Source organism: Cricetulus griseus, chromosome 4, assembly GCF_003668045.3.
Source record: "Cricetulus griseus strain 17A/GY chromosome 4, alternate assembly CriGri-PICRH-1.0, whole genome shotgun sequence".
In the NCBI taxonomy this organism is placed as follows: domain Eukaryota; kingdom Metazoa; phylum Chordata; class Mammalia; order Rodentia; family Cricetidae; genus Cricetulus; species Cricetulus griseus.
The window spans coordinates 97,519,720-97,544,435 of record NC_048597.1 but is presented as its reverse complement, the minus strand read 5'-3'; the positions used below and the strand labels follow the sequence as shown (position 1 = coordinate 97,544,435).

Genomic DNA, 24,716 nt, shown 5'->3' with positions numbered 1-24,716 from the left:
TAAGTAGCTCAGGCTAGCCTGAAACTCTCAGCCTGGGGTGACAGGTGTACACCACCACCGCACCCAGCAAACATTTATGTCTCTATATCTACTGTGTGTTTATGTGTGGCTCTTGCTAGTCTAAAACACACTTTGAAACCCAGAGGGTATTTAAGGTTTGGCCCACAGATTTTCCATCATGGTTTCTCTTCTTCCCCTGGGACCACCCAGGAATGCTTTGCTCAGATTAACCCTGGAATTATTAATTTGGCTTAATCTGATTTATTGCATCGTTGGAGAAACCCTATACTGGGGTACAGACACTTTTCATGCCTGGCATCAGTGAGGTTAAACTGACCACCCCAAGAGAATGATCCAGACAGAGGCAGGGAGAGGGAGTGAAGGACACAGAGAGAGTTTTTAAGTGGCTTTCTGGAGATGGGCTGGAGCAAGTGGCAGCCACAGGAACCAGGACTTTATGTGAGGGACACCTGTATATCATTTTATCTCCAAGTGGATAACTTTTCATGCCTGCAAATTGAACATTCCAGGGCCGTGTGGAATGCAGCAAGCAATGTACAACACAGAGAACTTCCAGAGGGTTAGATGCCAAGCAACTCCCGGATCTGATGGGTCAGTGCAGGGACAGGACCCAGGAAACAACGGTGGCACCTGGTGGACAAAATTCTTTGGGTCATCCCTATGGGATCTATATTCCCTACTGGAGTCGCCACCCTTGAGCCAGCTCTCCCCACAGTTCTCTGATGGGTCCTGACTGTGAGAAGGGCCTGTGGTTCAAGCTGCTAAGCTCTGTGGAGATGTGCGCCTCTCCTCCCCCTCTTCCAGGGGTAATGAGCCTTGGCTTCAAGCCTCATTAAACCCCATTATATAATCAGCCCCATCCCGGGTATCTTTATAACCCCAGCAGTTGCCTTTGTGGGAACATGGCCGTTCAGCTCCATCACCCTTTACTGCCACCTGCTGCCACTGCTCCCATCATACCAGGATCTGACTCAGCCTCCAGGTACGCACAAGGTCAGGTTCTTGGCTGGTGGTCATCTCCTCGCCTAGTTCCAGGACAAGGGATGCCCCCAGGGGCTGGAGGGACAGCCCCAGAGAGGTATAGCATCTCCCGAGGTATTAGCTGAAGGAGACTATTTCCTTAGCCCTGGCATATGATTCTAGCTGCTATCATGATGACTGTAATAAGCAGGTCACAGTTAGGGCCACTTGTTTCCATTCATGGCTGCTGCCGGGAAGGGCTGGAGGGCCAAAGACAGCTAACACGGAAACTTCTAGAGCTCTTTGGGGAGACTTGGTCATTCCTCAGCTTCAACGGAAGACACTCAGGATGAATGAGTCACAGAAGCTGCCAGGAGCTAGCTTTTCAGCCACTCTCTGCATCTGCCTCCCCCACCCCCAGGGACGGCCACCACCTGGACCCATTGATGCAGTGAACATTAACAGCAGAGCCCAGGGGTGGAGGCAGGGCTATCACATATGAATGTTGCATGCTAACAAAGAAGCATCTTCCACAAAACCACCACATGGTTCCCCAAACCAGGAAGAAAGCAGAAGGTGATCAAGAAGCAAGAGTCAATGAAGGAGGCCTTGCAGAATGAATGATTCACTCCTTTGCTGCTTTCCTGACCTTGTGACCTAAGACCAGGTCCTTAACCTCAGCCTTCATTTCTTCATCTCTTAAGAGAGGATGATAAAAGTCTCAACATTATAGAGGGTGGTTTCTCTATATCATTAATGATGTAGAAATTAAATGAGGGAGAGGGCTTTGGACAAGGCCTGTGACTCTGTCACCACACAGTGAGTGCTGATGGTTGTTGGTGTGGTACTCTCACCTCCATCACTGTTTCAAATCACTCCATCACATAACACACACCAATAGCTCCCCAAACTCCCCTTTGCTGAGTCACAGAGCAATAAGCGCCAGCCCCCATCCTATCCTCCCTACATCCCTGTGGGGTGGAACACACTCACTCAGAAATAGATTCTTTAAGGGTATTTAGACACAGCCTCCTCTACAGCAGCTGGGATCAGAGACAATCAGACAAAGAGCCACAAGTTCATGGTTTGCCTCACCCTACTGCCCCAATTGTTTGATCTGTAGGTCACTGTCCCCTTTCCTTGTCACTGCTCTGACTGTCATATAGGCCCACCACACGTACAATCTCTGGCTTCTTGGACAGCGATTTCTCTTGACAAATTAATAAATTGGCCTCTTGCTGCTGATGTGTCCATCCTGAGGTATTTTAATTTGAGTGAGGTAGGGCCCAAGTGGCCTAGGCACTGAGATAAGTCATAAACCATGTTCTCCTATTAATATCTTCATGGGTCCTTCTAGTGGAGACCCCCTGCAATGCATGCTCGTGCATGTTTGTGGACCAATCCAAGTTCAGTATTGAGGCCCTGACTACCCACAATGTTGTGTGTCAGCTATTACTGGGCCTTTCCCAGGGACAAGTGTAGCAGATTTCCTCACTGAAGAGAGCCCACAGGCTCCCTGGAAAGTAAAGACTGTTTGGGTAATAAATGACACCCGCCCCATTTAGAGAAGGCAACCTCATTCTGCCTGGATCTAGGAGGGACCTGGCACACAGGCTTGGGGCCCTAGCCACTGGGGAGGCTAAAGGCAGGAAGAGTTAAGTTCAAAAGCATCAGAAGCTGTAGGCTGACTTGAAGACAGGGCTAAGCAATTCAGTGAGACCCTGTCTCAGAGTTAGAGTGCTATCTAACAAGGGTGAGGCCCTGGGTTCCATGCCAGGGGTGGGGGTGGGGTGGGAAGGAGGCAAAGGAGGATGAAGAGGACAGAACAGAGAGAGGAAAGGAAGAACAAGATTGAAATCTTGGCCAAACTACTAGGTTGCTGTGTGACTCTGAGGGAGATCTCTGATGTCACTGGACCTCAGTTTCCCCATTTATACTGTGGAAGTAATCTATGTCTGCAATGGACAGTTGCAAAAACAGAATGAGGTACTGAGGGCATCAATTAGCCTGGTGGTCAATAAACCCCTCTTAGCACCTACCAAATCAACAGCACAGCACAGTAGCCTGTGGCAGCCCTAGAGCACATGGCCAATGTTTCTGGAAGCCAGCATCCCCCATCCTCCAAATGCTCCATCAGTCGTCAACATGCTCTTTTGCTGGAGGAACAGCAAGGCTCACTTCAGTGGGTTCCCCTCTGCCCATATCTGCACCTTTTTAGCAGGTAGTGTCTCTGGGTAAGAGCAGAACTTTCTGGAAACTCATCTCTCTGCCACCAGTGACTTCCATCTGTGCTCCAGTCGAAAGCACAGTGTCTCTGGAAGCAGTTTGTGAATGCAGACTGTAAATCCCAGGCCACACTTAACCTGGTTTGAACCCTAATACGTCATCAAGATGCAAAAGTTATACATGTTGACCCCAGCCAATAAAATGTGCATGATGTCATCACAGACCCCACTTGGACAGAGAACCCTTAAGACAAGCAGTTGACAGGTAGTGGGGCACAAGGTGAGAAAAGATAAATGTTCCCTCTCATGCCCCCATCCCGCTGGCTTTGCTTTCAGCATCCCATCACACCTGCAAGCCAAAGAGCAGATATGAGGATGCATGACAGCCAGTCATCTCCAAGTGCCAATCACGCGCCCTTCAAAACCATGTAAGGATCCAGGAGCTGCACATGTGGGAGGGAGGTGGCAAGCTCTGGATGTGCCCTGACCGGTGAGATCCAGGAGCAGGGAGGGGAACACAGAGTGCATGCACCTGGCAGGCAGGAAAAGTGGCCGACTGTGCAGTGAGGGTCTGCTGATCTCAGCCAGCGTAGCCTGGGGGCTAGCAGGGACTTACTCGCAGAGAAATTGGCCTCAGTGTGGACTGGTGGGGTGGAGGGCAGAAAGGGTGCATGGCCCACGAAGAAGGACCGCAGGGATCGCTCAGAGAGGAGTGGGGAGCGCTGCTGGGCAGGGATGTTCTCACAGCTTCCCACGCCACTGTGGATCTTGAGGTTCAAGGGTTTGCTCTTCTTCTTGGCTCTAAGAAGGAAACAGAACAAGGAGACAAGATGAGTCTCTGTGCTGGCTACACAATCAATATAAACCTGGCAACAGCTGGGTACCTCGAAACACAAGCACAACCTATACCAGCAGAGACTAAGTCTGCTGGAATGTAACTGGGCATTTCTAAGTCTTCTAGAACATTCCTGCCAGTGAGGAGTCTACCCAACACATGATCACTTTTGACTTGAGAATAACATAAACTATTTTTTCGAATAATATTTTATAGGCATCATCATGCGGGCTGGGTTTGTTTTGTTTTTGTTTCTGTTTTTGTTTTTATCAACGATAACAGCTACACATTTGGAAAGAGAGAGCCTCAACTGTGAAAATACCCCCAGCAAGATTAGCCTGTGAGCAAGCCTGTGGGGCATTTGCTTGATTGACAATTGATGGGGGAGGCCCAATCCTCCATGTGGGTGGCTCCATCCCTGGGCTGGTGGTCCTGGGTTCTATAAGAAAGCAGGCCGAGCAAGCCATGAAGAGCAAGCCAGTGAGCAGTACCCCTCCATGGCCTCTGCATCAGCTCCTGCCTCCAGGATCCTGCCCTGCCTTCCCTCAGTGATAGAGTGTGGGGTGGAAGTGTGAAGGGAAACAAACCCTTTCCTTCCCAAGTTGCTTTTGGTCATAGGGTTTAACACAGCAATAAAAACCCTAAGGCAACTATAAAGTGTATACTTTTTTAATGTAAAAAAATAAGTAAGGTGAGGGGCTTAGCAATTTTAGATGGCTGAATCCAAGGCTAGGCTAGTGTGGTGATGCACTACTGTACTCCAAGCACTCAGGAGGCTGAGGCAGGAGGATGCTGACTTTGAGGCCAGCTTGAACTACAGAGCAAAGCTCTGCCCTGAATAAACAAAAGAAAAGGAAAAAAGCAGGTCTCAGAAATTTTTTTATTCTTTTTTTCCCCTGGACATCTTCCCATAAGCGGATCACTGGGAGGTAAAGATAGTCAATTTCCAGTGAGATTCCTCACACTGGGAAGGAGATGAAGAGGAAGCACTAAAGACGGAGGGCTCCAGCCAGGTGCTGATTGATCTCTGGTGGGAGCTAAGCAAAGGCGTCTCTCTCAGAGCATGAGCGCAAAACTCAGTTTCTAAAACCTTGCACACGACCAAACAGCCTCTTTGATCTCTGTCTTGATAACTCAGCTCTGGTATGTCTCCTTCCAGAACCTCCCTGGTAAGGTCAGTTCCTCCCAGCAGGGACAGGTGTTCTTCCTCCAGGAAGCCCTCCCTGATAACCCCCCCCCCCGGGTCTGAGCTAGCAGTTTCTTTTTTGTGTGTTTGTTTGCTTGTTTCATATCTGTATGGTCATATTTTTCCCATTTCCCCACACTTGTAATCTCCCTGGCAGACCATGAATCTTGAGGGCACTGGATTTTTCATTGTCCCATCCTTGGCAACTGGCTTGGCACCGGGCACACAGTAGGTGGTGTGTAAATGAGTTGCCTGGCACACAGTAGGTGCTGCTCAAGTGGGTATTCTGAATGAAGGCTGTGGCCTAGGGTTCGGAATATCACACTATATTCTAATTGTCTACCTTCCACTCCCAGCTGCTGACTGCCCAAGGAACAAACCATGCAGATGGCACGGCTGCATCTCTCAGCCCTTGGCTCGGCACCCATGGCATAAAGCACACCTCACACGTTGTTTTAGAAGTGTCTTCCCTTCTCCAAGGCGCTTGTCGAAGAGTACTAGGTGTGAGACTACATCTCTCAACACCTTCCCACCCACTCCTCCAAACTCCCATCTGCCCAGCATGGAGCCTGGTGCCCTCTGGTGGCTGCCGCAGAACCTGCTTGCAAACTGCCAGTCCTGGAGGGCTCTAGGCCTCCTTTGGGTATATGCTCTACAGAAGGCTATGTCCACCTGCCTGTACAGCCACCCCTCTCAGCACCCCAGTGGCAGTGGCCAATTCTGCTTATCCTTCAAGGGCCTGCTACAAGGCTCAGATAGGTGATTTCCCCTTATAGCAGCTCACATCTGGAAACTCGTCCCTGGAAAAACAGGGTTGGAAAAAATGAGGAAGCTGGAGCCGGTGAGTCTGTTTTGCCCCAAACTGACCAGCAGTGGGGATTTAAAGAGGTGTATGCAACAAGGCCAGCACACAGCTGTTGGGGAGAGAGATAGGACTTGAGTCATCAAGAATGAGATGTCTTCTTTGCGCTTCAGTTTCCTACCTGGACAATGGAGAGAACCCTGGTCCCCTTCCCAGAAGACCTTGTGAGACCATGGGGATCCATAAGGTAGCATGCTTCACCCAGGCTAGCCTGCATGCTGTTTTCTGCCATGAGCATGGCTGTACTCTGGTTGTGTCCAATGGCCACACAGCCACCCAGGAAGCTTAGAAAGAAACTGAGAACTGAAGCCAGATTGGGCTTTACCTGAAATTCCCAGAACACCCTTCACCAGCCTTGGCAAGGGCAGGGGACATGGACAAACCCCTGAGCATAAAGCTATGCTCATCCCCCCATCAACACCTAGGGGAGCCTGAGGCACTGACCATTAGGTCATGCAAATCAGAGCAAGACTGGAGTGTACCACACCCAAACTGGCAGCTCAGAGATGTCAGAAGTGATGTGGTTACCAATCCATAGTCATGAGAGCCGGTAACTGTCAGACGGACAAATAGGAGAAAGGAGGGGGAGGGGAGGAAGGTGCAATAAAGGAAGAATGAAAAGAAGGATGGAGCGGGAAATATGGTGGTAAAGGAACAGAAGAAGGGGAAAGATGAGAAAAGGAAGAGAGAAGAAAAAGAGAGGAGATGAAGGAATAACAGAAAGGGGAAGAGGGAAGAAGGAGAACGAACGGATGGGTAGATAGATGAGTAGGTGGTAAGTGGATGGATGGATGGGTTGGTGGGTGGGTGGGTAGATGGATGAGTTTGTATTTCCACAGCTTGTATTTCTAAGTTATAGCTTAGAAAATGGGGTTTTCAGACAATAATTAAGAAGATAAACATGAGTTAAGTTTTTCAAGCAAGGGGCTTGAAAAAGACACTTTCCCCCAAGAAGACCCAATAAGCATGCACAGAGATGCTGAAGAGTTAGCGGTGGGAGACACAAGTTAAAATGACAATAAGCTACAGCCCCAGTCTTTCTGGACAAGGAGAATACCACGTGCTGATGAGGACACGGAGTGGAAAGCCATGGGCATCACTGGTGACAATGTGAAGATGCATGGCCACTACAGAAAACACTTTGGTTAAGCCTCAACCATATAAAACTAAGGTTTTATACAATCCAACATAGTTCTATTACCTAGCTATGTACGCAAAAGAATGGGAAATAAATCTTCAGACAAAAAGTGTCCATGGACATTGACACTTGACACATTGACACATGAACACTGACAACCACCAAAGGGCAGAAGAAAAAAAACCCAAATGCACATCACTGAGCAACAGAAGACAAATGTGATCTGCCTGGATAATCAAATGCGCTGCAATCTTATGATGTTCCGACTCATAGCCTAAACCGAGTGAACCTCAGAGCTGTCACGCCTCAGGAAGAAAGCTAGACGCAAAAGACCACACATCCCAGTTTACAGAAAACAACCAGAATGGGGTAAGTTCACAGTCATGGACAACAAGCAGGCTGGCGGCAGCCAGGACTGGAAGGCAAGTAGGGTCCGAGTGCACATGGAGGCACTGTTTTGCTGTTTGCTTTGGGCTCATGAAGGGCCCTGGAAGTGGGCAGAAGTGGTAATTGCTGAGCCTTGAGTATGCTAAATGACACTGAAGAGTGGTCTTTAAAGGGTTAAAATGACCAATGCTGCATCACAGTCACTTATCCAATTAGAGAAACCATTCTAATGCTATTTATACTGTGTATTCACTCCTTGAGTAGCTGGGTAACCTTTATCAAGTGCTTAACCTCTCTGAGCCCTGAGGTCTTTGCTGGTACAAATAACTTCTCCCAGGGTTGTTTTAAGGCACCAATGGGCTGAAGGGGAATGCTCCAACTGGCTGGTGGTGAATCCAGAGGGGGCTACGGAGGTTCTTCTTCCCTTTGTCCTTTGTCAAGGAGTACTTTTGCTTCAAGATGGGGGACAAAGTCCTTCCTCTAGGGAGGCAGATCAGCACTCGAAACTGAACGAAGATAGACACACATCCATGAAGAAGACAAAAGACTTCCTTTTGCCCTAGACCCTTGGCTCAGGACACACAAAGGTCTGAGAGCCACGGTGACAGGGAAGAGAATGACTTCCTGTATGAAGAGTGTAGGAAGTGTCTTCAAATAAGACACTCAAAGTGGATTCCTGTCCTTCAAAGTCTCCCCCCACACCTCAGGCTTGGAATGACTTACCGTCCCCCAAATCCATATGTTGAGATCCTTACTCTCCCAGATTTCAGAATACAAGTGGAATGGGAGCCTGGGACTTGAGAGATCTGGTTACAGGAGCTAGGATTGTAGCTCAGTGGGTAGAGTGCTGTCCTGGTGCTGATGCAGCCCTGGGTTCGATCCCAAACATCTCATAAACCCAGCACAGAGGAAGTAAGGAGTGGGGGATCCAGAATTCAAGGTCATCATTGGCTACCCAGCAAGTTCAAGGCCAACATGGGATACACAAAGACGCTTTTGAGGAGGGAAGGAAGAAAGGAAGGGAGGCAGGGAGACAGGAAAGAAGGAATGAAAGAAAAAAGCCAAGCAGTAAAGGTTAGATGAAGTCATGAGGAGGGGACCTTAACCTGGTTAGGGTCCTTCTAAGAAGGACATGTATGCACATAGAAAGGGCCCCATGGGGTCACAGTGAGCAGGGGATCATCTGCAAACCAAGAAGAGAGGCCTCATGAGAAACCAGTCTGCTGAGCACCTGATCTTGACACTCAGCCCTCCAGAATAAGGAAGAGCCCCTGTTATTCAGCTGACAAGTTTATGGTCCTGCATTCATCTCAAGGGGGTCCTTCCGACCTGCTGTCTTTCATGGGATGGTCACTGAGTGCCTCTCAGGAAGCTGGTCCCACCTTAGCCCCCTCCTCAAATCCCTCTTCTATTTGGACACTGCATTCGCTCTTGAGTTCTATACTGAGAAAATGGGATTGTGTGTGTGTGTGTGTGTGTGTGTGTGTGTGTGTGTGTGTGTGTGTGTGTGTGTGTGTGTAAGTGTGTATATATGTGGGTGTCTGTGTATGTGTATATATTTGTGCATGTGTGTGTGTGTGTGTGTGTGTGTGTGTGTGCCTGTGTGTGTGTGTATGTGTGTGTGTTTCCTCCAGGACACATGAACAAAATAAAGAACAGCTTGTAGGAATCAGTTCTGTCCCCTCTGGGTCCCAGAAATCAAGCTCAGGTGGTCAGACTTGGTGGCAGGAATCTTTTTCTGCTGAAACATCTCACTGGCCTCCATCTCTGACTCTGCAAAGTCTAGAAGCATGCCTGGCAAGGGGAGCCCTCTGAATGGCAATTCCCTCCCTCTTCTTCTGGTCATCTCCCCTCCTCCTTCCTCTCTCACTTCTCTCTATCTTCCTGACCCTCCTCTTGCCCCCTCCTCTTCCTTCTCTTGTCAGATTTCTATCTCCCTGTAGTAGCAAAATTAACTTGGCCTAGTCACAGACTGAGAGCATCTTCATTGTGCCTCAGAGTGGAGTGGTCAATTAAGTTACCACCATTCCATCTGATGGAGCATTGCAGATTGGAAAGAGTCAGGATGGAGGGGGTACCAACATTGGTATGGAGTGAAAGGATGAAGATGTGTGTGGTATGGTTCCCTGTGTCGTCATGTCTTTTAAAAGATGTGCATTCATTCCAAGGTGTCCTCAAAACCTGTCTGGGGAAGTAAGATCCAACAGCATGGCCCCAGCTGGGGAGGGGACAGACACTGCATTCCATGGAGCCCTGAATGTCAGGGAGGAGTAAGTCTTGGGAAGGTCTGGAGTCAGGAGGGAGGCAGGGATGCTGTTGGGAGGGCATGAAAACAAGAAAGGCCAGAGCAGGGAACTCAAAACATGGGCTGGGAGCAGCGGGTCAAGCCTCTGCAGATCCTGACTGCCACAGTGGGTAAAAAGGCTGAATCCTACTTCAACAGCCCCAGGGAGCTGGAAGGGAATGATAGCAACTGTGTTTTAAAACGATCTCTCCACTTAAAGTGCAGAATGGAATCTGATGAGGCAAGGATAGAAGTGGGGAGCAATAGCCTGATGATCTGAATCTGATATCTAGGACCCATAGTGGAAGGAGAGAACCAACCCCCAAAGGTTGTCCCTCTGACCTTTACACATGCACTATGGTATGTGCAAGTCCCCATACGTAACACAAACACACACACACACACACACACACACACACACACACACACACACACACACACACAGGAAAACTTGGGTAGGGTGTGGCCCTGTTGCAGAGCATCTGTCTAGAATTCCCCAGTGAGGGGCTAAAGGCACAACTCAGTGGCAGAGCACTTGACAGGCATGCATGAGGCCTTGGGTTCTGTCTCCATCACCAGAAAACAAAATGTCATTAGGGAAAAGGCTGTGGGGTCACCCAGGCAAGAGAATAATAGCTTGGGCCAGGGTGGGACCATGGAGATGGAGGGTAGACCATGGGCATGCAGCTCTCTAGGGCAAGCTGGTTGATTAAGGGGAGGGAGGATTAGGGAGATGGGGGCTGCTCCCTCAGCTGGTGTGTCATATGGGTAAGTGGGGCACACTCCCAAGAGCATGGACGTTCCTCAACTTACAGTGTGATTCCAGCCCAATCGACCCACTGTCAAGTGAAAACACCATGGGCTGGAAATGCGTCATACACACACACCCAACCAAGCCTTGAGGCTCAGTAACCCAGCCCAGTAAAGAAAAGCAGCCTCACCACCCCTCAGAACGTGTGACAGACGGGAACCATGGCTCACTGCTGCTGCCCATCGTAGAGAGATCACACTGAATCCTGCCAGCCCACGAATAGATGAAAATCCAGGCCCAGAGCAGTTTCTGCTGAAGGCAAATTGCTTTCATGCCACTGTAAACTAGGAAATCTGCGAGCAGAGCCATCCTGAGGCAGGGACATCTGTATCTACATTTTCTAGAAGGATCCACACGAGGAGGCAGTTGGCAGGCTTGTGGAGGGGGTGTGGGCTTGTGGGTTTTAGAGACAGACACCTCATTACTTTTAGACTCGTCTCTACTGTTTCAATTTAGTAACAGGAGTAAGTACTGTTTTTAAATAATAAGTCATAATTTAAGTGGCATATGCAACTGCTTCTCTCTATATTTTATTCGAAGAAAGAAAAATAATGCCCTAGGCAGCCAAGTGACAGATATAGAGGGGTATAGTCCACTGGGATGAGGCCCACTGTGATACATGTGTTTTCTTCAAGACGTTCCAAGTTCAAGATCAGACTTGTGGTGGAGTTCTGTTTCTCAAATAGATGCTCTAAGTTCATTAGTAACTGGTGTCACAGATTTGGTTGACATACTAAGAGACATGGTTTTCTACCAACTTCTAGAAAATAGCTGGGGATGTGGCTCAGCTGGTAGAGTATGTTTGTCTGGCATGCATCAAGTCCTTGGTTCGGTCCCCAGGAACACTCAAACCAGGTGTGGTAGTGGCACACCTGTAATCCCTGAATTCCTAAGGTGGAGGCAGGAGGATCAAAAGTTCAACACAGTGAGTTGAAGGCCAGCCTGTACTACAAGAGACCCTGTCTCAAAAAAAAAAAAAAAAAACCTAGAAATTAAAACTTATATAGTGTATATAGTGTAAACACACACACTTGAAAAGCATGTGATAGGTCAAAGCCCAGATTTGAGGAAAAGGTCAACTAAACTGCTGTTTCTCACCCATTAATCACAACTCCTGTCAGAGTGAATACACAGGAGGAAGGTGAAAAGAGGCAAGGAGTGCAGGGCCAAGTGGACGTTCCAAAAGATTTTCTGCAAGGACTTGAAACACGAGGAATAACTGTGCTCTGTGTACTCTGCATTCATGGAGGCCATCAGCAAGAGACCCTCTATCCCTGAGTTATCAGGGCTACATCATAAAAGTCTTTCCAAAAGTTAGACAAGGAACCCCTGCCCCCCACCCCCCGCCCACACACACACACACACACACACACACACACACACACACAGGGGTTCCCTGAGTCCTAACACACCTTCCTAAAGTAGGAAAATCCAAGGAGCACTCAAAGCTGCCCCTGAATCTCAATCCCCACTGCCTGGCTCGCTGGACAGCTTATGTCCCTGATACCCACATTCCAGCCAGTCTTCCTGTCCTCCTCCAGTGATAGCTAAGCTCCATCACTAGCAGCCTTGCTTTTCCACAGCTAGGACCCCAGTTTGGAAGCACGTGGCTGCTTTACCAATCACCTCATGGACACTGAGGTCCCCTTCCTGCTTGGAAGCCCAAGGAGGGTAAGGATCATGTCTGACCAGTTCTTTATGAACCCCAGGGCTACCACAATGCCTGAATATTATACAAGATTGGTAAGGACATTTTCTGTGTGTGCCATGTTTGTGGGGGCTGTGTATCTATGTGTGTACAAGTGTGTGTGTATGGACATGCATGCATGTACATGTATTACTCATGCCCATGATGGCCAAGAATGCTGGATGCCATTCCTCATGTGATATCCATCTTTTTTGTTTTGTTTAGGTTTCAGTTTAAGTTTTGTCTTTTAAAACAGTGTGTCTCACTAGGGCTCACTCATCCAGCTAATCTGCCTAGCTAGCCTATCCTATAGTCTACCTCTAACCCAGCTCCACCAGCCCCAGAACTGCAAGCACACAACAAACACCATGCCCAGATTTTTACATGGGTGATGGAGACTGAACTCAAGTCCTCACTATTACTTGCAAGGCAAGTTTACCCACTGAGCCATCTCCCCAGCTCCAGTATGGACACCAGTATGAATTTACAGATGGATGAAGGCCATGTGTTCTTACACACTGTAGCACGGCTACTCATGGATGCCCCACATTGGAGACCCAGGAGGTGGGGGGCGGTCAATAAATCTGGATGGATCAGCTCATCCAAGATTCTACTTTATCTAGATGCTACAGGGAGGTGAGACCCAGTATCCATCCTGAGAGTAGAGCTGTGACAGGGAGTATTGGCTCTGAGTGGCTGTGTGGTATTGAACCTTCAGTAAGTTCAGAATATGGGAATGGGCCACCACACCCAGAAATGCCATGTCAGTTTCATGATGGCAGGGATTGGGTGCTGTGCTAGGGACATAATTCATTCACAGAAGGAATGGCAACACCCATGATTGGCCTTCACAATAGTTCATATACTCAGGAAGACTCGAGTCTGTCAACCTCACCATAAATGACAGCCATACACACTCACTCCTATTTCTCAATGGCACCCATCCCAGCAGGAAGTTTGCCAGCTGTCAGATTCAAGGAAAAGCTCATCCTGGACTCATATATGAACCTTTGGCTAGAGGCTGGTTTCAAAACTGCCTGGAGCCTCCCCTACAGAATAATTTGAAAGTTCACACCCCCAGGTGATGACCCTACACGGCACCCCCTGTCTGTCCCACTATCCTCAGAGTGTACACTGACCTGGGTTAGAGCCTGGGCTTTCCAGGCAGTGGGCTCTGGCATCCAGGCTTCCTGATCTTCCTGTAGCCCCATGATTAGTGACTAATCTTATTTTTTTTGTTGTTGTTCCCTACCCCATAAATCAGTTACAGGGCAAATATTTACACAGCCTGTCATTTCCGATTGAACCGGGGCTCATGACAATCTTCGTTATTAAAAAGGATGGTTGATTTGGGGCAGATTTTGCAGGGCATCTGGCTAGATGCTTTCTTCCAAGTTCCTCCTCCCTCCCTCTGACTGAAGAAAAAGACAATTTCCAAGATAAATTGGTTCAGAGGTCTCTGCTCACTGTCTCCCTAGGGCCAGTGGGATGAGGCCAGGCTTCTGTCAACCCAATAACTGATGGTCTCCCTAGAGAAATGACCAGGCTAGATTCTTCCCTCTCCCCCTGGCTTCACCTTGAGGTCAGAGAGTGGAGCAGAGAGAGAGTCAACTGACTAATATCAGAAACTGGAAAGAAGGCGGCTGAGGGAAGGGCTGGGAAGAGCAAAGAGCATGGCTTCCAGCCCCCTGCTTTTGTGCCAATACATACATACATACATACATACATACATACATACATACATACATACAAACAGGCATTAGGTCATCTTCTTCAGCTTCAAGATGGGACTTGTCCCTAGATGGACAAACAAATGGCCAGAGAGGCTGTGCAACTCCACCAAGGTCATACAGAAGAGGTGGAGGCAGGATTTGAATCAGATTCTGTCAAGCTCTAAAGCACTTTGTTCTACCAAGTATCACAGCCATGCTAGGATCTGTATTTGTTTGGGACTCATGGCAAGAAAGGGCTCACCAGGCTCAGACATTGCTCTATGACAGCACCCAGGGTCAGCACCCTAGGCAATGCAGCACCAACAGTGTTACCTTTGCTGAGGTGTGAGCCAGCAAAGGCCCTTCCCCACCCAAGCCAGAGGCCAGCTGGAAAAACTTACTAGAGTTCACCCCCTGTGTACCATTTTCTAGCCCCTCCCCTTTCTCCTCAGGAAGAAAAATAATCTAGAGTTTGGGGAGATGACTCAGTCAGTAAAGTGCATGTTATGCAAGCATGAGGATCTGAGTTCGAATCCCCAGCACCCATGTTAAAAAAAATGTCAGACAAGAATTAGGCAATTGGGCAGTGGTGGCACACACCTTTAATCCCAGCACTCAGTAGGCAGAAGCCAGGCAGATCTCTGAGTTCAAGGCCAACCTGGTCTACAGAATGAGTTTGAACACAGCTACACAGGAAAAAACAAAAAACAAAAAAACAAAAACAAAACTCTGTCATGAACCACCACCCCATGTTAAAAAAAAAAATTAGGCATGATTGTGCTTATAATCCCAATATGGGAGAGTCAGGGACAGAAACAACTCTGGTGTTACTGGCCAGCCAATTGAGCTAAGTTAGTGAGCTGCAAATCAATGAGAGACATGGTCTCAAAACAATAAAGGTGACTAACTCCTGAGATGACACTGAAGTTTGTCCTTTGGCTTTCACAAATGCTTGCACTTGTGCGCGCGCGCGCGCACACACACACACACACACACACACACACACACACACACACACACAAATTCATCCAATAGAAGCCCAGTAGGCATGCCCACTGTGTCTAGACCAATGGGTTGCAGCTGGTGGCTCCATGGGTTCTATCCATCAGAGTCGACAAAGCAGACAGCAGCTTCTCTCGGGGACTGGGGATTGGAGGCACTCAGCCCAAACAGGGTTGTGGGTTGGACTTCTCAGGCCAGTCACTTAACATCTGCTAGGCTCAACTTCCCGCCCGTAAATTACAGAGTTCAGTGCACATTGTCTCAAGAGTTCCTTACACCCTAGCTCTCTGGGTCTGTGAGGCAGCTCACTCTCCTCCATTCTTAGCATTGTGACCTTGGCCTAATCAGGAGCCTTGCAGCTTTGAGTGGTGGTGGTGCATGCCTTTATTCCCAGCACTTGGGAGTCAGAGGCAGGAAGATCTCAGTGAATATGAGACCAACCTGGTCTATAAGAGCAAGTTCTAGGACAGGCTCCAAAGCTACACAGGGAAAAACCCTATCTTGAAACAACAACAACAACAAAACAAAGCAAAAAACAAAAAGACTTCTTATTTACATGGTGGGGTCACTTCTCTCTGGTTCCCCAGCTGCCCCTTGCTTGTGTGGGACAGATGAGTCTGCATGAAGGATCACAGCAAGATCTGGGTGAGCATGGTCACTCGGGGCTGACCAGCAGGGACTCCAAGAAGGCTTCCAGCTCTTTTTCCTTATGAGTGTAATGAATTGGGGCCTATTAAATGAGACCTTTGGCATATGCTCAATGCATGCAGCCAGCAAGCTTTCCACAAAACTTGATTATTTGGGATGAATTAGGACACAGGGTGTGTCTATCGCTGAAGACAACTAGACCCCTTCATCCACAGAAGTCTCCCTGCTCAGCCATGGTCTGTGTGCCACTGCCCTGCAGGAGATGTCTGATTTAAAGCCATCTGGCATCCACTCCTCCCCATTTTGAGACTAGTTCTCTCCTGCCCAGGTCAGTTGGAGATGCCAACCTAGAGGACAATGGCCTCCTTGAGACACCAAGTGCCAATCAGACCCACTCAGATCTCAATGGGCGAAATAGATTTTGAGTGGTGACTCAATGGCAGGAGGAATAAATGTTTGAAGTTCATTTGGTCTGGTGGTGGCTTGCCAAAAGAACCTATTAGGTCATTCTAGCTACATGAAGCCCCTAAGATAGCCTGGTGATGATCCTCTGTGAGACAGGGTTGCAGCTTTCTTAACCATCCTGGGAACTGGCCCACAAGTGTCCAAACAGATTCATGTTCTGCTTAGATGGCTGGTGTCTGCCATCTGTGACAAGACCCCTCATCCATCCCTCAGCTATCACCATGCAATGCTGTGTGAGCTCCCTCCCCCTACCCTTTGGTTCTTTTTTTCTTTTTCAGTCAAATCAGCCTCTAATTCTCCCTGACATTCCCTTAGTTTTGGAGAAAGAAGCCAAGACCTTACACTAGGCAAGTGCCCTGCTGCTGAGCCACACTCCCAGCCCTATGGGCTCAAAGTTTCACTAAACCCAGACTCCATGGAGCAAACCCAGCTCTTCACACCTCTGGAGTGGGTCCCAGATATCTGCATTCCAACAAGCCCTCTGGCCACTCCCCATGCCTTAGAGATGCTCTCTCCAGGGCACTGCACAGTGTGACTATCACCTATGCCATCATTGTCAACAGGGTAGAAGGAGCTGGTGTTCTAGAACAAAGTCCTGTGCAGAGGACAGCATCTGCTCAGACTCTCCAGGAACCAAGACTTCAGGACCTGGAACCTCAGCCACTGAGGCTGACCTGGCTGGAACATTCCAGAAGGAAAGAAGAAATGGAAAGCAAGCCCATCTCTGAAATAATCTCAAGAACACAGCCACATGGCTACAAAACCATCACAGTCATATGCTTCAGGGCCTCGGGGATCAGCCCCCTCTCCAGCCCCCTAAATCTGGTCCAAGTCTGTTTAGTCAATCAAGTTTTATTGGGGCCCATAAAGTTTTATGGTATCCTGATTAACTATAATTGTCAACTTGACACCTTGAACTATTGGATGAGGGGGAGAGACTCTTAACTGAAGAATTGCTTGGGCCAGATTGGACATGTCTGGGGCCTGGGGTGGGGGGGGTCTTGATTGTAAATTGGTGGAAGAGGGTCCAGCTGAGGGTGGGGGGCCTTCCCGAGGCTTTGGTCCTGAACTGTATATGAAGGCTAGCTGAGCATAAGCCTGCTTGACAAGCAGCAAGCAGCATGCTCCTGGTTCCTGCTTTACTTCCTTGGGTAGGAATGAGTCCCTGCCGGTTTTACGGATCCTGATCAAACAGTTGTTTAAAACCCCATGCACACTGACTAATAGAGAGCAAAACTTGTCAGAAAACATATATGGTATGAGCTTTCATACACAAACAGTATTTAAACATAAATGTGTATAAATACATGACTAGTATGCTTACATATTCCCTGTATATTTGTATGATGTGTCTGAGGAAGGAGGAGACTGGGAGAGCTTCCAACTTTGCTATGAAGGTGCTTTCTTTGCAATGAAAAGCCTCACTGCCTGTGATACATGTGTGATTTGGAAGGAAAGAAATGAAAAGGAAAGAAATTGGAAAGAAGGGTGAGGGAAAGGAGGATGGAAATAGATGGAAGAGAGTAGAGAGAGGTAAAAGGAAAGTCAGAAAGAAGTAAGGGGGGGGGGGAGATGGAAGGAAACATCTCAATAAAACTTTATAGATCCAACTGTGGGCCAGAATGGCTCATGGGCTATGCTGTTCTGACTCCCATGCCATAACATTAACATGACATAACATAACATAACATGAAGTGGGATTATGGCAGAATGGGATCATTGCTGTATTCCCTGTCCCCAAAGACCCTAATACACAAAAGGGCTGAAGGCTTTGCTCACTGAGGTCCCATCCTGTTAAGTAGAGAACTAGACTTCAACCCTTATCCTGAGCCCCTGACACATGCACACATGAAGAGAGTTGGCTGTGTGTTACTCATTTAAATGTCTGCAACTGATCGCTGCCAACACACAGGTTAATTAAATGGCAGTGATCTTTTTTTGTTGTTTAATCAATTCTCATTTTCACATCAAAGGGGTCCTTGCTCTGTGGCACTTCCCTGGCTTCAAAATGAAAACCCTGATGGTGGCTGATGGCTTTGGCTCTGTCTAGAGACCCTTGCCAGGAATAAAATCCGGTCCACGGTCAGGCAGGTCCCTAGATCTGATGTTGCCATCTCCAAGGAAACCGCACCTTTAAAGGCCACAGGGAGCCTTTGCAACCTCAAGCAAACAGACACAGATTCAGATGAGAATCTGTGTACCTGCTCTGAGTGAAGGACACAAGAGGGACCCACTGTCTGTTGACAGCTCTGAGGAGTGACTGAAAGGAAGACGATGTTTAGGGGTTAGGAGTAAGAGAGGGAAGCAGAGAACATTAGTGGGTTTTAAAGTATCCTGGAAGTTGCAGCATGCAGGCACACTTTGCTCCATGGTATCTTGGGAAGGAGGGCACTGGGCAGGTGGACAGTGGAGGGGCTAAAACCAATCCAACATTCACCCTTGGAGCTGGCACAACCTAAATAAAGTCTTACTTCTGTGAGGAGAGCTGGTGCTATAGACACTGGGTTCCAGTTGAGGCTCCTGGGGGACTATTCTAGACAACCCCCTTCCCTCCCACATATGCAAATACACCTGGCCTCTGGCTCTGCAGCCTTCAGGGTCACTTCCAAGTTGTTTCTCCCTCACCAAGACGAATTGTATAACAGTAAGCTTTGGCAGGTTGACAGACAGGCAGCTGCCCACCGAAGGCCACACTGGCTGCTGCTGGCACTGGCACACGGTGTTCTAAAGGCCCCTCCAGCCACACACTCTGAACTGGTGTGGCTGCTTTGGGCTCTGTTGACAGCATCCATCTCAGAATTCTCCGGGATGCTACAGCATCCGGCAGTGGAAGGCACAAGCCAGGCTGCAGCTGCAAACGAAGTCTGCTGAGGGGCTAAGAATAAGGCCAGGAAGTCTTGGTGTGACGAGGGCTGCCCCAGGCAACCCTGCCTTACATTCCCTTCATCTTCTGAGTCAGGCAGGAAGTTCACTGATGGGAAATGGAAGCATAGAGGGTAGAGGCTGCTTGCCTGAGGCCAACAGAGGTGGCATCTTACTCAACCTCTGCTCTGACTCTGCTACTACCAAGTAGCTGGAGACTCAAGGAGAGAGATACCACAGATGAAGTTCAAAGGAGAGTAGAGGCCTGGGGGGGGGGGAGCTCAGTGATAGAACACCTGCCAAGGCCCTGGAATCCATCCAGAGAAAGGGAGGGAGGGAGGGAAGAAAAGAGGGAGGGGGAGAAACAGGGAAAAAGGGAGGGGAGAAGAGAAGAAGGGGGGAGGATGGAGGGTGGGGAAGAAGGGATGGAGGGGGAGATGGAGGGAAAGAGAGAGGAAGGTGTCGGGGAGGGAGGGTTGAGAAATGGAGAAAAGACTTAAAAGTTTCTCCAAAGAAGATGGATGCACAGACGGTAGTCAGTGTGCACATGAAGGAGGTCAACATTACAACTCACTGGGAAGTGTGCTGTAAAGTACCAAGACACGCCTCTCCACAGGCATCCAGGTGGCAGTACTTATGAAGAGAAGGCAGTGGTGAAGACGTAGAGAAACAGGCCCCTCACTCAGCACTGGAAGGGATGGAAAGAGGTACCAGTGCAGTGGAAGAGTCTGTGGTCCCTCCAAAAGTAAATATAGGATTATCATACAACCCAATACTGAGCCATAACTCAGTCTTGTAAGAGGAGGCCATCCTGTCCCATACGTGAAGGACCTAAAGGACTTACATTAATGGCTTCCAGGGGCTGATGGGGGATTACTTTTTTGCTACAGAATTTCCATTGGGGAGGGAAAAAAAAGTTCTGGAGACAGATAGACAACTGTGTACTTAAATATAGTAACTTTTGTATTTTGACTAATTTAGAACATTTTTTGCTTAAAAAAAGATTGTGCCGTGTTAGCAAATAGATATCCATCCTTGAATGATGGAGAGTGGGGATGAAAGAGGGTGGAAGTACCTTCGTGAACCACAGTCAAAGAGACACTAGAAGAATGACTACTCTTCTTTAGGACAACCACTGGAGCAAGCAATGTCACGGGGGAGGGGGTCTGCCCTTCAGGAAAAAGGAAGCCATGTTTGTGTGAGTCAACACTGACCAACACGGTGAGGGGACATCCACAGGCTGAGCAGAAACAGGCCCCCTCCACCTTCTCCACAGCTGTTCCATGCCCTCTCCCTAGCTGCCTGCTTTCCACCTGCTTGGAGTCAATTTAATTAGAAGTTCAAGGCTCCCCCAAGACTCAAAAGCAAATGCCATGTTTATAAACCAGAAGCAGAGAAGCCGTAAAAGCTCGGGTCATTGAAGTATAGCACAGGGCCACCTGCTACCTGCCACCCTGGGGAGGCTGCCATGTCCAGCCTGGGTTTGGGGGAGGTCTCACTCCACTCATGATCAACATATTACCTGGATCATAAGGAAACCAGTGGATGGTGAAACCCCAGAGGAGTGGGGTTCATTGCATAGGAGGTGCACAGTGGACACACATTTTCCCTAAGTAATCTTGGTAGTGATTGCCCTCGGGCAACTCAAGCACTCCTGGCAGCCAAGGAAATCAGGGGTGTGGAGACAGACAGACCAGGAACCTACTTTTCCTCTCCTTGGTCCTATCTTTTGCAAGGGAAGTTGATCTCCATCCCTCATCATGGGGGTGGCAGTCCCTGAGGGTGTGAGAGTAGTAGGGAGTCAGGGTTTTGGGAAGGGGCACAGGTACAACTCAGCCATTAACACAGTGGGCTCTCTTGAGAAAGGCCTGGACTGGTCAGATGGAATCAGCCTCCGTAGGTCTCTCTCAGCTGCTCCCTAGGATTCACCCCACTGTCAACCAACACAGACCCTCAGACCCTGAAAATGTTCAGCACATCCTCTTGCCAGGTCTAGGTGACGTCCCTTGAAACAGGAGTCCAGAAGTCACCCCAAAGAGCCCCAAAGTTAGGTCAGGTGTAGGAGTACATACCTTTAATCCCAGTACACACAAAAAAAGCACTGGCTGATCTTGCAGAGGACCTGGGTTTAGCTCCCAGCACCCACATCAGGCAACTCATAGTCATCTGTAACTCTAGTTCCAGGGTTTCAGATGTCTCTGGCCTCCTTGGGCACCTACACTCACAAACCCTGAAAGAGCCACCCTCTGGAGCGCTTTCATCTTTCTGTGTTGAGAGTTAGAGATGCCTGGGAAGTCCTCCAGGGATCTATTGTGCCATCCCCAAATATGGTGAAGGCATAAAATTACTGCAGAATATGGCCCTCCTTGAAATAGGGTCACCGAGGAGTGACTGATTGAAGACTTGGACTCCCAGCCCCATGAGACAAGGCATTTGTGGTTTTGGCAGCAGGTAACAAGCCAAGAACACCTGTATGCTAGGCATTTATGAGTCCCTGAGGACCATCTGACAGGCTGGCATCTGTGCAGAGCATCGGTGCCCTCACTGCCCACCTGCTTAGTATCATCAACACATTATCTCATTTAATTCAACCAACAACCTGGTAAAATATAGATAGTCTCACCTGGTGGCTGGGGTGCCTTCTCCAAGGCCATGGAACTTTAGTGAGGATGTGCCCAGAGAACACCAGAATATGACCACAGACAGACACATAAGCCACACAGAGACACATAGCTGGATGTGAACACAAAACATCAGACCCCAAAGCCCACAACTCTGACCCTTGGCCCCCTCTCCTTTAAGACACCCCAGGGAAAAGTGATGGGCAGCATACACCTGCCCCTTCACCTACCTAACCAGACCCTGACCTCGGCTCATAGCAAGAGGAGGTCCCTAATGATATACAAATTAAATGCAAATTAAGCACAACTCTCAGTGTGCACCAAGTTGCCTTTCTTATTTATTTTTCCTGTGCAGAACAAGCCTAGTTGTTACAGAAAAAAATAATAATGTTACTGAAAAATAATGATGCCTCGTCAATGAGCCGGAGACAGATCAAGCTGGCCTGGGCTGTAATTGCCTGCCTTGCACCGCACGCACTTAGCTAGGTGAGGGTGCTATTAACTGCACTAAAGAAAACATTTATTCCCAAGAAAGCTGAGTAATAAGGGGAGCATCCACTGAGTGAATGCCTTGTCTCTCAGATGAAGGAGAGTGGCTCGTTCTGACTTCAGAAACATACTGGAACTGGGTTTGTTATGGTTCTCAACATCGACGCTACCATAGGAAACAATGCTGATAAATTATTCCAGCTAATAGTGAAAAAAAGAAGAGTTCCCAAGTTGGGAATATAGCTTAGTCAATAAAGCACCTGCCTTGCAAGCATGAAGACCCGGGTTCAATCTCCAGAATCCACAAAGAAAAGCCAGGCAGGATGGCATATATTTGTATCCCCAACACAGGAGCGTGAGAGGAGGAAACAGGAGGTTCCCAGGGCTGGCCAGCCTGCTCAGCCTATGTGATGGCTTCCAGGCCAATTGAGAGACCTTGTCTCAAAAACCACGGTAGACATTACCCGAGGAACAACACCCAATGTTGACCTCTGGCTTCCACATATGTGCACATGTAACTAGACACACATTGAAACATACACACACCATGCATATGCACACATGAATGTGTGCACACAAACACATACACTCATACCATTACACACACACACTAATACACGAGCACACCATGTGCATGCGTGCGTGCGCGTGCGCGCACACACACACACACACACACACACACACACACACACACACACACACAGGAATTCCCTCAGCCCTTCTGATTCCATCTGCTTCTCACCCTCTCCACTCCTCACTCCCAGCCCCAGTATCTCATCTCTGATGGACCTGAGCACACACTATCTTCTACCTGCTCCACAAAAGAGAAACCATCTAAAATTCCTGGGCGGGGGGCATTAGAGATGACTCAGTCTGTAAGGGAGCTTGCCACCTTGTCTGACAACCTGAGTTTCATCCCCACAGCATACATGGAGAGAACCAATCTGGCAGGTTGTCCTCTGGCTTCTACATGTATGCCATGGTGTTCACACTTACACACGCATTAGGTAGACAGAAGGATAGATGGTGTAATGAAAATTTTTGAAAGCATCAATGGGTTCACCCACACTTTCACTAATAACTCTCTGGTGACCCCCCCCCAAGCTTTACGAAATCAAGATCACTTTCTTCACCATTGTCTTGAGGGAGGAATGGATTCCATAGCCAGACTGGAGCCATAAACACCCAAACCTGTGATGACTTTCTCTGAAGAAAAGGAGGGGGTGCTGCTTGTGCAATTCAGTTAAGAATTTTGAGGTGGACACGACCACAATTAGCTGTTTGTTACCTAAACCAAGGACATGTGTCCTTATATGAGAAAGGATGGGAGAGATCTAACGTAACCAGAAGAAGTAGAGATGGTAATGGGGGGAAGCCATGCACAGACAATACAGACAGATGGAATAAAGATGGTGCAACCAGAACTGAGGAATGCCTAGCCTAGCACCACCCCAAGTTACCCTGGTATTATCTAACACAAGGAATGGCCCTCCCCAGAGCCTTTAGACCCCTTGTTTAGACTTTCAGTCTCCAGAATGATCCCAGGAAGAGAAAACCCTATTGCTCAAAGACACCCAAGTATGAGGACTTTAGTTACAGCAGCAATGCAGAGCTCATACAGTCTTCAGGTACTCCTCTCTCTCTTTTATCAGTGAAGTACAGCATGCTCTCCTGCTCTTTCCAGGACCTTTACACATGCTGTTTACACCTCGACTTCAGTTCTATCTCTAGCTCCCTCGGTAAGCCTTCATGGACATCACAGATGACCCATGATCCCCCTCCCGCAGACCTCCCCAACACCAAGCATCTCTTTCTGGTGGCCCCCACACATCCCCGTGGCAAAGCTGTGGATGTCTGTGGTCTCCCCCATCAGAACTGCTCCAGAAGAGTAGGCTGTGTTTGTCGTCTTCACTCCTATGCCCAGAACTAATCAGTGGTGCCTACCACATAATAAAACACCCAGATATTTCAATGGCTTTGTGGAGGTGGGGAGAGGAAGTGTCATTTACTGGGACTCAAAAATAGAATCTATGATCGGACGTCAAATAGACCCATCCAACTGAAAAAGGAAAAGGAGCAATGAAAAGGTCCCTGGGGTGGGCAGACAATTTAGCCTGACTCATGGTCCCATTAACCACATCAAAGTGATTTCCTGAGCTGATGGGTAGTGTCAAATCAGGACTGCCTGACTTCCCAACTAGTCTGTACTAACAGAGCCTGCTTCCCTTCTGCATTACACATCTAATCTTACAGTGACCTTCCTCGTCCCCACATTAAAACGGGGCGCTGTCGTAGTTGGCTTGAGCTGTCAACTCCACACAACCCAGAGTCACTTGGGAAGAGAGGGAGCCTCAAATGAAGAAAGACTCTGGTTAGATTGGTCTGTGGCCATGTCTACGGGGCATTTTTTTAAATTACTGATTGATGTAGGAAGGTCCAGCTCACTGATGGAAGAGCCATCTTGAGGCAGGTGATCCTGGGCTTTATGAGAAAGGTACCTCAGTAGAAGGGAGCAAGCCAG

At 48.5% G+C, this 24,716-nt stretch overlaps 1 protein-coding gene across 1 annotated transcript in view; it reads right to left on the bottom strand.

The window, feature by feature from the left end:
• The window catches only part of Ksr2 (kinase suppressor of ras 2), a 334,523-nt gene that overhangs the window by 139,853 nt on the left and 169,954 nt on the right, over nt 1-24,716 (bottom strand). Inside the window, exon 5 of the mRNA XM_035444175.1 lies at nt 3,823-4,007. Within this exon, the coding sequence (XP_035300066.1) occupies nt 3,823-4,007 (185 nt within the window). The remainder of the gene's footprint in view (nt 1-3,822; nt 4,008-24,716) is intronic.